General features: G+C 43.8%; 1 protein-coding gene across 1 annotated transcript in view; it reads left to right on the top strand.

The window, feature by feature from the left end:
* Positions 1–9,552: 9,552 nt before the first annotated feature.
* Positions 9,553–17,144, top strand: part of guca1d (guanylate cyclase activator 1d) — a 34,257-nt gene continuing 26,665 nt past the window's right edge. Inside the window, exons 1-2 of the mRNA XM_029629919.2 lie at positions 9,553–10,198; positions 13,445–13,594. Coding sequence (XP_029485779.1) covers positions 10,004–10,198; positions 13,445–13,594 — 345 coding nt within the window. The 5' untranslated portion in view covers positions 9,553–10,003. The remainder of the gene's footprint in view (positions 10,199–13,444; positions 13,595–17,144) is intronic.

Genomic DNA, 17,144 nt, shown 5'->3' on the forward strand with positions numbered 1-17,144 from the left:
TTATTTTGTGTGCACAGTGTGTGTGTAAACTGTATGTACAGTTGGCAGAGGCAACCAGGTTTTTGGCTAAAATGTCCCAGGACTGGGTAAAGTTCATGATGCCGTTGACCTTAACAAGGCCCAAGACCAGTGGAAGCAAAATAGTTCCATAACGTTAAAGCTCCACCACCCTATTTTACAGTAGGTATGGGATTATTTTCTGCATATGCATCTTTCTTTCTACGCAAAATCCACAACTGGTGTGCGTGGCCAAAGAGCTTTATTTCCATATCAGTCTCTGGACATGAACCCCATTGAAAACCTTTGGTTTGAATTGAAAAGGGCAGTCCATAAGCACAGACAAAGGATATCAAGGATCTGGAAATATTCTGAATGGAGGAATGCTCTTAAAATTCCTCCCAATGTGTTCTCCAATCTCAATTTTTGCTAATAGGGTGCCAATCATTTTGGACCTGACCGTATGCATGAGTGTTTGTGTTGGTTTTCCCGACTGTACTGTGCAGTTTGCGTGCCCTGGATTCCTGTGAGGAGTGTGTGTGTGAATAGAAACAGTGGCCGTGCTAAGAGCTAAGCTCTTGAAAGCCTGCCAACACCCAGCCATGAGAAAGCCTGCCAGTACTGTGCTGTACCCAATGCACTGCCAAGGGGTCGCCCTTACAACCCAGCTCCCAAGGCTAATACTATACACTTCCTAATACACTACCAAGGAGTCTGCCTGCTTTGAGTCTGCTTTCTCAGAAACTCCTCTCAATGACATAGCATCAAGGACAGACAGGAGACAGCTCAGCAAATTGATGTGAGGTTGGCCTCCAGCGCTCTCTTGCTCACTCTCTCACTCACTTCTCATTCCTCTGCCTCTTTCTGCACATGCTTCCCTCCCTCCCTCCCTCCTTCCCTTCCTTATCTTTCCAACCCATTCACCTCAACCCCTGACCTCACCCATTCCCAATGTCAGATGGCGCAGACAGAGAGGACCGCCTCGCTTCTAGTCCTTAGGCAACTTTGCAGTATTTTGTTTTATTTACGTATTTTTTCCCTTATTTCTTACATTGTCAGCCCAGAAAATCTGAAGTATTATTACATACAGCCGGGAAGAACTATTGGATATCAGAGCGACGTCAACTTACCAGGACTATGACCAGAAATACAACTTTCCCGAAGCGGATCCTTTGTCCGAACCACCCAGGTCATTGGAACTGATTCCAGAGGCTGACCCAAAACGATGTCGCCACAGAAGAGGTAGACAGAGCGACCTTCTGGTCAGACTTTGGAGGCGCGCACACCACCCACCGCTTCCGAGTATATTACTTGCTAATGTCCAGTCTCTAGATAACCAGGTAGAGAAAATTAGGGCAAGGGTTGCTTTCCAGAGAGACATCAGGGATTTTAACATACTCTGTTTCACGGAAACATGTGTCTCGGGATAAGCTGTTGGATTCAGTACAGCCACCGGGATTCTTTGTGCGTCACGCCGACAGAAATAAACATTTCTCCGGGAATAAGAAGGGTGGGGGTAGCATATTTCATGATTAACGACTCATGGTGTAATTGTAACAACATACAGGAACTCAAGTCTTTTTGTTCACCTGACCGAGAATTGACCTCACAATCAAATGCCGACCGTATTATCTCCCAAGAGAATTCTCGTCAGTTATTGTCACAGCCGTGCATATCCCCCCTCAAGGCGATACCACGATGGCCCTCAAGGAACTTTACCGGACTTTATGCAAACTGGAAACCATATATCTTGAGGCTGCATTTATTGTAGTTGGGGATTTTAACAAAGACAATTTTAGAACAAGGCTACCTAAATTCTATCAGCATATTGATTGTAGCACTTGTGCTGGTAAAACTCTGGATCGCTGCTACTCTAACTTCTGCAATGCATACAAGGCCCTCCCTCGCCCTCCCTTCGGAAAATCTGACCACGACTTCATTTTTCTCCTCCCTTCCTAAGGGAACACCCCGCTTTTTACTTGTGCATAAGGCATATGTTTTCTCCATTTACAATATTTACAGTCGAAAATGTGAATTTTTTTCCAAAAACGTATCACCCCTTAAAAAAGTGCTTTCTGGACCGTTTTTCGAAATACTTTCTATTTTTTGTCAATTATTCATGTGTAAGAACTGTATGAATATACTTTTTTCATTTTTTTTAAATGTATTTATTTTTTATTCACTTTTTTTTGGCCAAATGCCATAAGAAATGTCCAAATGCAATATGAAAGATTTGAAAATGCCAAATCAGGATGTTATGTCCATTTGCCATGTACCATCAAAAATTTGGCATGCTCAAAAATCCTGCAGGAATGCGAAATTGACTGGCCCGATGAACTCGGGATGGCTGGGCAGTGATTCTGGTTCCTCTCCATCACTTGTTGGGGTTGATTTCAGAATGTGACTTTGGTGATGGTACCTCACTGTTTAAACATATTGCAAATGGACAAAAGTCACCAGCAAGTCACCGTCCATCAGTCAATTAGATATTATTCTGACACCAAACTGATACAAACTGACATCACACCCACTTTTTCCAACTCGTTTAGAAGCCAACTATCACATACTTCAGAGCTGGCCCAAACACCTTCTGTTCAAACCATAATAAAAACGTAAAACACGTAGTTACGTTCTAGCTGCGTTTCCAGTTCTGACGTTATGTGTAGCCCTAGCTGAGGTGACCCCGAATCCCAAGTTTCGGCTCGATAGGTCATTTGGTGCCTGAGCAAGACCCTAATTGGTGCTGAAAATCCACTTTTTTCCATGCCTTGCTACGGGGTCCTTGAATGAGCTATCGGACAGAAACATTGGGGTCCGTCTATATGGGCCGAGGCGGTCGCAATGCACCTAGTCTTGCGACTCTGGGACATTTCTAAATGTCTACATTTTCGTGATGCGAAAATGAATTGAAGTTATTGCAAATGTACGAGGCTGTTTCTCGGTCCGAGAACCTTCTAGAGCCTACTCACCATGCACTATCGACCTGAGGTCTAGAACAGGTTTCTAAAGTTTCAGAACTCGTATGTCTGACGGTTCTTTTTTAGCTCGAACAAAGGTAACTATTGCAGGCACTGTCTGTCTCTACGCACCCCAATGTATCCCTCCTTCCAAGCTGTGTGTGTGTGGCACTTCCGGTTGGCACAGGAAGCTATAAGTAAACACATATCCTCATTGTGGTATGCTTTTACAGGATGTAACATCCAAATCCACTTTTTCCATGCGTTACTACGGGGTCCTTGAATGAGCTATCGGACAGAAACATTGGGGTCTGTCTCTATGGGCCGAGCCGGTTTCAATGCACCTAGTCTTGCGTCTCTGAGACTTTTCTAAATGTCGTCATTTTCGTAATGGTCAAAATGGTCTTTCTTTGAGATTTTATGGGAGAAATTACTGATTTACAGTTCATGGGGGTTGCCTAATCACACATATGAAGTTTTGAAAAGACTGACCTTTTTAACCCTTCGAAACAGCACCTATGACACTATTTTAAGGCACTTCCGGTTTACACAGGAAGCTGAAAGTGAACACATATCCTCCTTGGGGTAGGCAATTATAGAATTTTGAGTTTTAACTGACTTATGTACGGAGGGTTTAGTGAGTGTGTGTTATTTCAGAAAATCACAGAAATCTCGCAGAGCTCTGAAGCACACTTTAAAAAGATTCGTATGAACACGCTGCAACTGGATCTGTAACTGATTTTTTTTTAACAACTATTTTTGAACATCACCAATTTGACATTGTACGATTTCTCTTAAATGACGATAGATAAATGACTGGTTCTTTTTTATTGACACCGGAGGTTCCTTTAATTTGACGTGAAGCGGACAAATTATTGCTCTATTTTCATTTTGGACCTTTAATCCCAGAAAAATGGCCATAACTCAAAAAACCGTTGAGGCCTAGACGCCATCTTGTTCGGGGCCAACTGCCCATTATGCCAAACCTATGCTCACCAAGTTTCGGCTTCGAAATATTTTCAGTTTAGGAGATAAGGCCACGTCGTGATTCGTGATGTTTTGTACATTTGCAATATGATTCCATTCGCCCTCTTGTGGGATTTACCGGGACAGTGGAGAAATGACCAAAATTTGATTATTTTATCAAATGGAAACCGAATGTCCGAGAGAGTTCGTTTGATGACTTCCTGGAAGATCTGGCTCTCCCGCACGGCCCGACGCCGTCCGCAAATTTTACAAACGTTTTCGGACGTCTAATAAGGGACCGTACATTTGCAATGTGGTCTTTCTCACTAACCATATGGCAAATGTCAAAATGTTCCCTTAAGGTATGGCAGAAACTCAAACAGGATGTACCTGTGACAGGACTATTCAACGCTGGTCTGACCAATCGAAATCCACGCTTCAAGATTGTTTTGATCACGTGGACTGGGACTGTTCTTGGGAGCCTCAGAAAATAACATTGATTATACGCTGATTCGATGAGTGAGTTTATAAGGAAGTGCATAGGAGATGTTGTACCCATTGTGACTATTAAAACCTACCCTAACCAGAAACTGTGGATAGATAGCAGCAATCGCACAAAACTGAAAGTGCGAACCACCGTTTATAACCATGGAAAGTTGACTGGGAATATGGCCGAATACAAACAGTGTGCATAGGCGATTTGGAACCACTGTGATTATTAAAACCTAACCTAACCAGAAACCGTGGATAGATGGCAGCATGCGTGCGAAACTGAAATCATGAACCACCGCATTTAACAATGTAAAGTTGACTGGGAATATGGCTGAATACAAACAGTGTAGTTATTCCCTCTGCAAGGTAATCAAAGAAGCAAAAGGTCAGTATAGAGACATAGTGGAGTCAGAATTCAACGGCTCAGACACAAGACGTATGTGGCAGGGTCTACAGACAATCACGGACTACAAAAACCAGCTACATCAAGGACACAGACGTCTTGCTTCCAGCCAAACTAAACACCTTCTTTGCCCGCTTTGAGGATAATACAGTGCCACCGTCGCAACCCGCTTAGAAGAGATGCCGCCCCTCCTTCTCCGTGGCCAACGTGAGTAAGCCATTTAAACGTGTTAACCCTGGCAAGGCTGCCGGCCCGGATGGCATCCCTAGCCGTGTCCTCAGAGCATGCGCAGACCAGCTAGCTGGTGTGTTTACGGACATATTCAATCTCTCCCTATCCCAGTCTGCTGTTCCCACATGCTTCAAGATGGCCACCATTCTCCTGTACCCAAGTAGGCAAAGGTAACTAAACTAAATGACTATCGCCCCATAGCACTCACTTCTGTCGTCATGAAGTGCTTTGAGAGACTAGTCAAGGATCATATCACCTCCACCTTACCTGTCACCCTAGACCCACCGCCCCAATAGGTCCACAGACGATGCAATTGCCATCACTCTGCACACTGCCAAATTGCACCTGGACAAGATGAATACCTATGTAAGAGTGCTGTTCATTGACTACAGCTCAGCATTCAACACCATAGTACCCTCCAAGCTCATCAATAAGCTTGAGGCCCTGGGTCTCAACCCCGCCCTGTGCATTTGGGTCCTGGACTTCCTGACGGGCCGCCCCCAGGTGGTAAACAACATCTCCACTTCGCTGATCCTCAACACTGGGGCCCCACAAGGGTGCGTGCTCAGCCCCCTCCTGTACTCCCTGTTCACCCATGACTGCGTGGCTATGCACGCCTCCAACTCATCAAGTTTTTAGACGACACAACAGTAGTAGGCTTGATTACCAACAACGACGAGACAGCCTACAGGGAGGAGGTGAGGGCACTCAAAGTGTGGTGTCAGGAAAACAATATCTCACTCAACAAAACAAAGGAGATGTTCGGGGACTTCAGGAAACAGCAGAGGGAGCACCCCCCCCTATCCACAGCAGTGGAGAAGGTGGAAAGTTTTAAGTTCCTCTGCATACACATCACGGACAAACTGAATTGTTCTACCCACACAGACAGTGTGGTGAAGAAGGCACAAAGCGTGTCTTCAACCCCAGGAGGCTGAAGACATTGGGCTTGTCACCTAAAACCCTCACAAACTTTTACAGATGCATAATTGAAAGCATCCTGTCGGCCTGCATATTCGCCTGGTACGGCAACTGCACCGCCCATAACCGCAGTGCTTTCCAGGGGGTGGTGCGGTCTGCACAACGCATCACCAGGGGCAAACTACCTGCCCTCCAGGACACCTACAGCACCCGATGTCACAGGAAGGCCAAAAAGATAATCACGGACAACAACCACCTGAGCCACTGCCTGTTCACCCCTCTACCATCCAGAAGGCGAGGTCATTACAGGTGCATCAAAGTTGGGACCGAGAGACTGAAAAACAGCTTCTATCTCAAAGCCATCAGACTGTTAAACAGCCATCACTAACACAGTGAGGCTAATGACTACATTCAGACTTGAAATCATTGGTCACTTTAATAAATGGATCACTAGTCACTTTAATATTGCCACATTAATAATGTTTACATAACTTGCGTTACTCATCTCATATGTATATACTGTATTTTGTATCTATTACATCTTGCCTATGCCGCTTGGCCATTGCTCATCCATATGTTTATATCTAAACTCAGCAAAAAAAGAAACGTCCTCTCACTGTCAACTGCATTTATTTTCAGTCAACTTAACATGTGTAAATGTTTGTATGAACATAACAAGATTCAACAACTGAGACATAAACTGAACAAGTTCCACAGACGTGTCCCTGAACAAAGGGGATGTCAAAATCAAAAGTAATAGTTAGTATCTGGTGTGGCCACCAGCTGCATTAAGTACTGCAGTGTATCTCCTCCTCATGGACTGCACCAGATTTGCCAGTTCTTGCTGTGAGATGTTATCCCACTCTTCCACCAAGGCACCTGGAAGTTCCCAGACATTTTTGGGGGGAATGGCCCTAGCCCTCACCCTCCAATCCAACAGGTCCCAGATGTGCTCAATGGGATTGAGATCCGGGCTCCTCGCTGCCATGAGGGTCAGGATGAGCCTGCAGGAAGGGTACCACATGAGGGAGGAGGATGTCTTCCCTGTAATGCACAGCGTTAAGATTGTCTGCAATGACAACATGCTCAGTCCAAAGATGCTGTGACACACCTCCCCAGACCATGACAGACCCTTCACTTCCAAATCGATCTCGCTCCAGAGTACAGGCCTCGGTGTACAGGCCTCCTGTCTGGTCCAGCGATGGTGGGTTTGTGCCCATAGGCGACATTGTTGCCGGTGATGTCTGGTGAGGACCTGCCTTACAACAGGCCTACAAGCCCAGGTTCTCTCAGCCTATTGTGGACAGTCTGAGTACTGATGGAGAGATTGTGCGTTCCTGGTGTAACCCGGGCAGTTTTTGTTGTCATCCTGTACCTGTTCCGCAGGTGTGATGTTCGGGTGTACTGATCCTGTGCAGGTTTTGTTACACATGGTCTGCCACTGCGAGGATGATCAGCTGTCCGTCCTGTCTCCCTGTAGCACTGTCTTAGGTGTCTCAAAGTAGACATTTCAATCTATTGCCCTGGCCACATCTGCAATCCTCATGCATCCTTGCAGCATGCCTAAGGCATGTTCATGTGTAGGGACCCTGGGAATCTTTCTTTTGGTGTTTTTCAGAGTCAGTAGAAAGGCCTCTTTAGTGTCCTAAGTTTTCATAACTGTGACCTTAATTGCCTACCGTCTGTAAACTGTTAGTGTCTTAACGACCGTTCCACAGGTGCATGTTCATTAATTGTTTATGATTCATTGAACAAGCATGGGAAACAGTGTTTAAACCCTTTACAATGAAGATCTGTGAAGTTTTTTGGATTTTTACGAATTATCTTTGAAAGACAGGGTCCTGAAAAAGGGAGGTTTCTTTTTTTGCTGAGTTTATAGATTTTTATTCCATTCCTTTACTTAGATTGTGTGTAATTGGGTAGTTGTTGTGGAATTGTTTGATTACTTGTTAGATATTGCTACACTGCCGGAACTAGAAGCACAAACATTTCGCTACACTCGCAATAACATCTGCTAACCATGTGTTTTTCACTTCCGCACCCTCTCCTCTCTCTCCTCTCTCACCTACAGTTTCCTGCTTCAAACTTAAGTATAATTCTACAATTTCTGATTCCTGTAGTGACATATCTATCCCTGGCCATGAGGAACCCCCCAGGTTCAGATGTGATTAAATCAAAAGGAAGATTATAATCCAGATACAAGGATCCCATAGGGATTATCTGAGAGTTGAGTTGGGGTGTGTGCTGAAAGAGTAGGATCACAAGCATCTTCAGTTGAGAACTTACTCTGTTTGACCACAGGCTGTTGTTATAGCATCAACCCCATCAAGGTCACAACTGTGACCTCTTCACCTTTCCCTGCGTTGAGATCAGCACTTCTTTCACCTTTTCACCTCGTGTGAGATCAGCACTCTGAGGCTTGATGCCATTTTCCTTCAAGAGTGGGTGAATAACGTGCCTTCAGTTTGTTCAATAATGCACCGTGGCTAGACTGGGAAGAAGAGATAATACTTTATGCTTTCTCTGTTAAAGGTAATCTTATGTACATCAACATGACGTCCCCATAACATCACCATTTTGTCGCCATTACATCAACATAATATCGAACACCATAACCTTACAACATTTGACCTTTTAACATAAGCCTTTGTCATAATGTCATAAACTTTGGCCTATGTCATAATGTCACCACAATGTATCCATAACATAAAGTTTGATCCAGGTCAAGCACTGATTGGTCCTCTAGGAACAGCCTGATTACTGTAATTTATAACATTGTTAACTTGGACAGGGGTGCTCCCTTATATGTCTGCTCTGTCTCCCTGTCTGGTCTGTCTGGACTGTCTCCCTGTCTGGTCTGTCTGAACTGCCTCCCTGTCTGGACTGCCTCCCTGTCTGGTCTGTCTGGACTGTCTGGACTGCCTCCCTGTCTGGTCTGTCTGGACTTTCTGGACTGCCTCCATGTCTGGTCTGTCTGGGCTGCCTCCCTGTCTGGTCTGTCTGGACTGTCTGGACTGCCTCCCTGTCTGGTCTGTCTGGACTGTCTGGACTACCTCCCTGTCTGGTCTGTCTGGACTGTCTGGTCTGTCTACCGTCCTCCCTGTCTGGTCTGTCTGGACTGCCTCCCTGTCTGGTCTGTCTGGTCTGCCTGGACTGTCTCCCTGTCTGGACTGCCTCCCTGTCTGGTCTGTCTACCTGTCTGGTCTGTCTACCTGTCTCCCTGTATGGTCTGTCTACCTGTCTCCCTGTCTGGTCTCTCTCCCTATACCTGTCACCCTGTTGCCCGGTATGGTCTGTCTCCCTGTCTGGTCTGTCTGGACTGTCTGGACTACCTTTCTGTCTTATGTCTTCCTGTTATTGTTTGGTCTGTAGAGACGGAAGGTCATGTCTCTGAGCAGAGCAGAGGGGAGCTTCTGTGTCCAGCTGCTGTAGCCAGTTAGTTATATAATCACCCCTGTTTCAGTGCCAGTACCCCGTCCTTCCCTTGCATGTCAAAGTCTAGCAGGGGGTTGGGATGGGTTGGTTATCTCATTAGGGTGTTATTTAAAGTGTTTCCCTCCTGTTCTGTGTCCTGCAGCAACACTAAGAGGTTTAAAGAGTCCTGTTCTCTGTCCTTCCTGAAGTCCCATACTGTACTGTACAGGGCCAGACTGGAGAGACTGATCGCAGCCAGGACGCAGCTCCTCACGCAACATTGCAACATCTTCTCTACTCTTTTCTTCTGTCTCTTGGTTCTCTGAGGGACACAGAGCCAGGGAGTTGGACAGGGACTGCAGCTCTCTCAGTCCCCTAGCAACCTACCTTCTCTACGGGTGAACCTCAGGACCTCTGCATCCATCAGCTCTCCAGAACCCAACCTAATCCAGCAGAACTACCCCATCTCACCCAAAAGGGTGACAGCAGAGTCAGCCAGAGAAAACAGGCTCTAATCTACCTCTACAGGTCATTGATCTCAGCCCAGCTTTCTGGTAACCAGTACTCATCCCTCAGAAGGCTCCATCGACCATTCCTCTTATCAGCCCAGCGCCACCTCTCAGATATGGGGAACCACGGCTCTAACCTGGATGATATCCTGGCAGAGGATATGCACCACTGGTACAACAAGTTTATGAAGGAGTCTCCGTCAGGACTCATCACGCTGTTCGAACTCAAGGGCATGCTGGGTCTGCGGGGGATGAACGAGAACGCTGCCAGCTACGTGGACCAAGTCTTCTTCACCTTCGACATGGACGGGGTGAGATGATCATGATGATGCTGAAGACACACACGTTTATAGAGGGACTGGGAGTGACAGTGCATTAGGATGGTATAAAGCCAATATAAGTAATGCATTTCAATTGTATGTTAATGTGGGACCGCTATTGTGACATCGTGACTTTTATTTTGACATTCTATTCTGCATGTTGGGAGAAGAGCAGGGGGAATTGAGTCAGTCTTGAGTTTGGAGTTACTGCAGGTGCCACATTCTAAGTTCTCTCTATTATTTTGTCTCTTTTGTCTCTCACTTAGTCTGCTTAGCTTTCACTGGAGCTGCAGGTCCCTGGTCCCAGATCTGTTTATGCATGATGTGTTTGGCATAACAATTAATGAAAAGCAGTGGGCATAAATAGACTAGCACTCAGGCTTGCAGGACCTTACAGTAGGTGTGCCATAGTTTCTTTCTGCAGACTGCACTATTGAGTTGGATGCAGAGATGCAATTGCTGTCACCCGCAGTTTTAATGCATTGGAGTGCATTTTCAGAGTGCATGACATTTTCAATTGTAGACTATAGCATGTGAGAGGTGGAAGATGGCAGAGCCACTTATAACACTAAAATGCTAACATGCTTTGATATAGAGCTAAGAGCTGAACCATCAGCTGAGAGAACAGGAGCTTCCATTGGCTCACACACACCAATGTGCTTACAGAGCCACTGTGTAGGCCAATATACCTCAGCGGAGCCTGTGTGTGTTTATAGTGTTCTAAGTAGATTTGTGTGTGGTGTGTGTGTGTGGTGTAATTTCTGTAGGATAATGTGTGAGGAATGAGCTGAGTTAACGCAACTGAAGACAATAAACAACTTATTTGGTAGAAAATAGCTTATGTGGCATTAATATTTGACAGAAACATTTATTCTTGAGTCAAAATGTAGTACAACGTGTAAATAGGATAATGTTTGTCATAAAGTCAGTCCAAACTGCAATTTGTGAGAATATTAAGAAAAACATGTCACAGAATGAAGGGTACCGTAACAGTTTTCCTTGGGTTGGATTTATTGCCCACGACCCGATCACTGCGTATAAATCATTTCAAATTCCTTATATTAAGCAAACCAGATGGCACGATTGAATTTTTTATTTATGGATAGCCAGGGGAACACTCCAACTCATACATTATTGACAAAAGAAGCATGGATTTGAGTGAGTCCACCAGATCAGAGGCAGTTGGGATGACCAGGGATATTCTCTTGAATTTGACACTTTTTTCTGTCTTGCTAAGCATTCAAAGTGTAACAAGTACTTTTGAGGATTAGGGAAAATGTATGGAGTAAAAGTACATTATTTTCTTTGGGAATGTAGTGAAGTAAAAGTTGTCTAAAATATAAATAGTAAAGTACAGATACCCCCAAAAAACAACTTAAGAACTTAAGAACTTAACAACTTAACTTAACAACTTAACAACTTAATAGTTTTTTCTTAAGTACTTCACACCACTGCAAATCTGTTTGTGCTTTTGCCTACTCCATTGTCATTGTCAAGCTAAACAAAATGATTGGCATGACAATTCCCAGGCTGGCCTCAGAGCAATACAAAATATACTTCATGTATTTCTGAGCACCTCCAAGACGTATGATACCTACCAATGGTCTAGTTACTTTAGGCAGATAGGCAAATAGGGAGGTTGGTTGGGGAGAGTGGCTCATATTTTAGCATTTCTATTGCAACGAATCCTTCAGAACTAAATTGCTTCATCCAGGGTAGGCTAACCCCCTTAGCCTGAATGAAATTGCTGATCCGCCAGTTGAGGCCCAACTAAATCAAGCTCCCTCTAGCAAAGATTGCATCATCATCACCTTCATTTGAAAAATACATCTGATTAATTATTTTATACATTTTATTTCTGTGTTAAAAAATGGTCATGTTAAAATATATTACACAATGACAGAATGTATTTTAAACTTCATGCAATGTAGCACTTCTGTATGACTAATAATACAAAATATCGATATGAGTGGGAAAAAAGGTGGTGCACACCAAAGATGGCATTAACCATAAGTAATAAAATAAAGACTGCATTTCTAAAAGCCTATTTCACACCATAGCCTCTTGAATTTGCAAGATAACTTTTTTTCATTTTGATTTTGGCACAAATGAAAATGTGTCATTGCCTAGCCCTTGGATTGATGTTTCAGCATTGTCTCAATGAAGAGTTCAGTGTTCAACTTTATTTATCTAGGCAAGTCAGGAACAAATTCTTATTTTACAATGACCGCCTACTTTAATTCATATGGTATTGTTCTACAGCTATTACTTTCCTAATGTAACATATCATTCTAAAAGGAGTGTTGCAGATTTACATACAGAATAATATGAATTGCCTTGAGACCACATTGCAATTCCATAAGGAGTTGGCAAGAGAGCAAAAACAGACTGGCACCCAGGCAAGTGGAATAGAATTTGTGACATGAAAACTGTTGAGTAGACGTAGGAGCAGCGATTGTGATCTTTAAATTTGCGTGTCGAGGGAGTGACATAGCTCTAACGTTATCACAGAAAGACACTTAATAGATAAACCTGCTAATTACCTTAACTACCTATGGACTGTAGGTAATCTGGGGATCATACCCGACTACGGTTAATTGACCTACAGTACGCTAACAATGGAAGAGTAGTAAAGTACACACTGCAGAGAAATGAGTTTTTTTTTCGGTTTCAGTTTACAATGTCCAGACCAGACTGGACATGTTGGTATGATAAACTATGTGGGATTCCTCCTTCAGGGGTTGTTCCCACCGGGTGAGTGATCTAAGTGTGCCGTTCTTGAAGTGTGTCATTAGCTAAGTCATTTAGTTGGCAAGGGCTCAATGGAAAGCTTCGTACAGATGGAGAGAGCTTTAGTGGTGGTGCTGTCGTCAGGGGTGGGTTGTGGGTGGATGTACTGACCAAGACGGACAGGACACGGGTAAACCCAGGACATGACATGGGTCAACCCAGGACATGACACCACACCCACCTACAGTAGGACAGGTAAACTAGGTTCAACTTTATGGTGCATCCAGTGTCCCTAAGACCATGTGTCCAGAGATATATTTAGATATACAGTATGGCTCTATGTATCAAATATATGTAATTACAGCAGGTGGGATATATTAAATCAAATATATTATTCTGTGCACTGAGGAGACATTGTTTTGACAAAATGGCTGCAAAGGCATGCAACAGTATTGTTGTTTGTACCTTTCTTCACCCTTTCTCTCTCTTTCTCTATCTCTGTTTTAGGACGGGTACATAGATTTTGTTGAGTACATCGCAGCCATCAGTCTGATGCTGAAGGGAGAAATCAACCAGAAACTCAAGTGGTACTTCAAATTGTTTGACCAGGACGGCAACGGGAAAATCGACAAAGATGAGTTGGAGACAATATTCACGGTAATGTAGGCTACACATCTAAAGCAGTCAAGTCTTATGCTAATTGACTAAATAATTGAGGTAATGGACAGGTATTTGTTGGATGTACGAGGCCTGCCAGGATTCTTTACCATGCTCCCATCAGCACTAGGAAACCTACTGTATGCATGACTAGAGCAAGCTTCAAAGAGGCTTAGCTTAGCCTTAGTTGACTTCAAGACAGGGTGACATGACCATGCAAGGTTAAATCTATTCTATTTTGCTAACCATATGCACAACAAATAGTGTGCAACAACACTGCTTATCAGGGCTTCTAAACATGAATCAACATTATGTCTTAAAAACGTTAAAAAACACCAGGTTGGTGACTTCCCATGACATAAAAGTAATGGTTAATTTAACAACTTTCTGGAAAAAGTTGAATGGCATCCAATCTAATCCTCAAATGTTAATCTGAAAAGTTCAAAATAGAAGGCATCAAGGGAGATTCATTTAAATAAGTAGGTTGGATTGAATTTGAAATTGGATGAAACAAGGCCACTTATTTAATCGTTGGAGATGAGCTCAACTAATCCTTCCCTCACACAGAGAGAGACAGGAAGGAACTCCCATGCTGTGACCTCATTGGTGGAATGACCTCATTGGTGGTGTGACCATAGAGTTAGAAGTGATAGAAAGGAAAAAGGTACAAAGCCCCTCAGACCATAGATACTATTCAGAACAAAAATATGAACACAAAATGCTGGTCCCATGTTTCATGAGCTGAAATAAAAGATCCCCGAAATGTTCCATACGCACAAAAAGCTTATTTCTCTCAAATGTTGTGCACAAATTTCTCCTTTGCCAAGATAATCGTTCCACCTGACAGGTGTGGCATATCAAGAAGTTAATTAAACAGCATGATCATTACACAGGTGCACCTTGTGCTGGGGGGCAATAAAAGGCCACTTTAAAATGTGCAGTTCTGTCACACAACACAATGCCACAGATGTCTCACATTTTGAGGGAGCGTGCAATTGGCATGCTGACTGAAAGAATGTCCACCAGAGCTGTTGCCAGATAATTTAATGTTCATTTCTCTACCATAAGCCACCTCCATTGTTGTTTTAGAGAATTTGGTAGTATGTACAACCGACCTCAAAACCGCAGACCACGTGTAACCACGCAAGCCCAAGATATACACATCCAGCTACTTCACCTGCGGGATCCTCTGAGACCAGCCACCCATACAGCTGAGGAAACTGTGGTTTTGTGCAACCAAAGAACCAGAAAACATCTCAGGGAAGCTCATCTGTGTGCTCGTCGACCTTACTAGGGGCTTGACCTGACTGCAGGTCGGCGTCGCAACTGACTTCAGTGGGAAAATGCCCACTTTCGCTGGCCACTGGCACACTGGAGAAGTGTGCTCTTCACAGATGAATCCCGGTTTCAACTGTACCGGGCAGATGGCAGAAAGCGTGTATGGCTTTGTGTGGGTGAGCGGTTTGCTGATGTCAACGTTGTGAACAGAGTGCTCCATGGTGGCGGTGGGGTTATGGTATGGGCACGCATAAGCTACAGACAACGAACACAATTTGAATTCACAGAGGTACCGTGACGAGATGCTAAGGCCCATTGTCGTGCCATTCATCCGCCACCATCACGTCATGTTTCAGCATGATAATGCATGGCCCCATGCTGCAAGGATCTGTACACAATTCCATGTCCCAGTTCTTCCATGGCCTGCATGCTCATTAGACATGTCACCCATTGAGCACGTTTGGAATGCTCTGGACTGACATTAATGACTGCGTGTTCCAGTTCCCACCAATATCCAGCAACTTTGCACAGCCATAGAAGGGGAGTGTGACAACATTCCACAGGCCACAATCAACAGCCTGAAAAACTCCATGCGAAAGAGATGTGTTGCGATGGAGGTCACACCAGATACTGCATTTATGATTTCCTTTTATGAACTGTAAAAGCCTTGAAATTGTTGCATGTTTCGTTTATATTTTTGTTCAGTGTGTAATATATAATATACTGTATATACAGTACACACGGAAAGTATTCCGTAATTCATCTTATTTATTTAAAAAAAACATCAATCTACACACAATACCCCATAATGGCAAAGCAAAAACAGGTTTTTAGAAATGTTTGCAAATTCATTAAAAAAACTGAAATACTTTATTTACATAAGTATTCAGACCCTTTGCTATAAGACTTTAAATTAATCTCAGGTGCATCCTGTTTCTATTGATCATTCTTGATGTTTCTACAACTTCATTGGAGTCCACCTGTGGTAAATTAAATTGATTGGACATGATTTGGAAAGGCACACACCTGTCTATATAAGGTCCCACAGTTGACAGTGCATGTTAGAGCAAAAACCAAGCCATGAGGTCAAAGGAATTGTCTGTAGAGCTTCGAGACAGGATTGTGTCGAGGCACAGATCTGGGAAAGGGTACCAAAACATTTCTGCAGCATTGAAGGTCCCCGAAAACACAGTGGCCTCCATCATTCTTAAATGGAAGCAGTTTTGAACCACCTAGACTCTTCCTAGACCAAACTGAGCAATTGGGGGAGAAGGGCCTTGGTCAGGGAGTTGACCAAAAACCCAATGGTCATTCTGACAGAGCTCCAGAATTCCTCTGTGGAGATGGGAGAACCTTCCAGAAAGACAACCATCTCTGCGGCACTCAACCAATCAGGCCTTTATGCCAAGCATCACGTCTGGAGCAAACCTGGCACCATCCCTAAGGTGAAGCATGGTGGTGGCAGCATCATGCTGTGAGGATGTTTTTCAGTGGCAGGGACTGGGAGACTAGTCAGGATCGAGGGAAAGATGACTGGAGCAAAGTACAGAGAGATCCTTGATGAAAACCTGCTCCAGAGCGCTCAGGACTTCAGATTGGGGTGAAGGTTCACCTTCCAACAGACACCCCTTACCTGACAGAGCTTGGGAGGATCTGCAGAGAAGAATGGGAGAAACTCCCCAAATACAGGTGTGCCAAGCTTTTAGCGTCATACTCAAGAAGACTCGAGGCTATAATCACTGCCAAAAGGTGCTTCAACAAAGTACTGAGTAAAGGGTCCTAATATTTATGTAAATTCGATATTTCAGCAACAAAAAATAAAAAAACTGTTTTTGCTTTGTCATTATGAGGTATTGTGTGTAGATTGATGAGGGGGAAAAAACTATTTAATCAATTTTAGAATAAGGCTGTAATATAACAAAATGTGGAAAAGGTCAAGGGGTCTGAATACTTTTAGAGTGCACTGTATGTACAGTATACTGTATAGTATTTATGTAGTATATATTTTGTATAGTTTTTTACTGCAACTGCCAACCATAGGAGGACTCAGGAGCCCGTTTTAAATTAGTGTAGGCAACCTGCTGCTGTCGCTCTGCTAATCGTCAGATGGGGGGAGGTAAGGAGTTAGGGGGCCCATTGGGTAACTGGCTTGATTGGTTAACTGATAAGTAAAAAAAAAACTGTATAATAAATAAATGTGACTGATCAGTTGTGCGAGTCGGGCTGAGCCCAAGATGCAAAAAAATATATATAATTACGTAAATGTTGTTAT

This window comes from Oncorhynchus nerka, linkage group LG23 (genome assembly GCF_034236695.1).
Source record: "Oncorhynchus nerka isolate Pitt River linkage group LG23, Oner_Uvic_2.0, whole genome shotgun sequence".
Lineage (NCBI taxonomy): Eukaryota > Metazoa > Chordata > Actinopteri > Salmoniformes > Salmonidae > Oncorhynchus > Oncorhynchus nerka.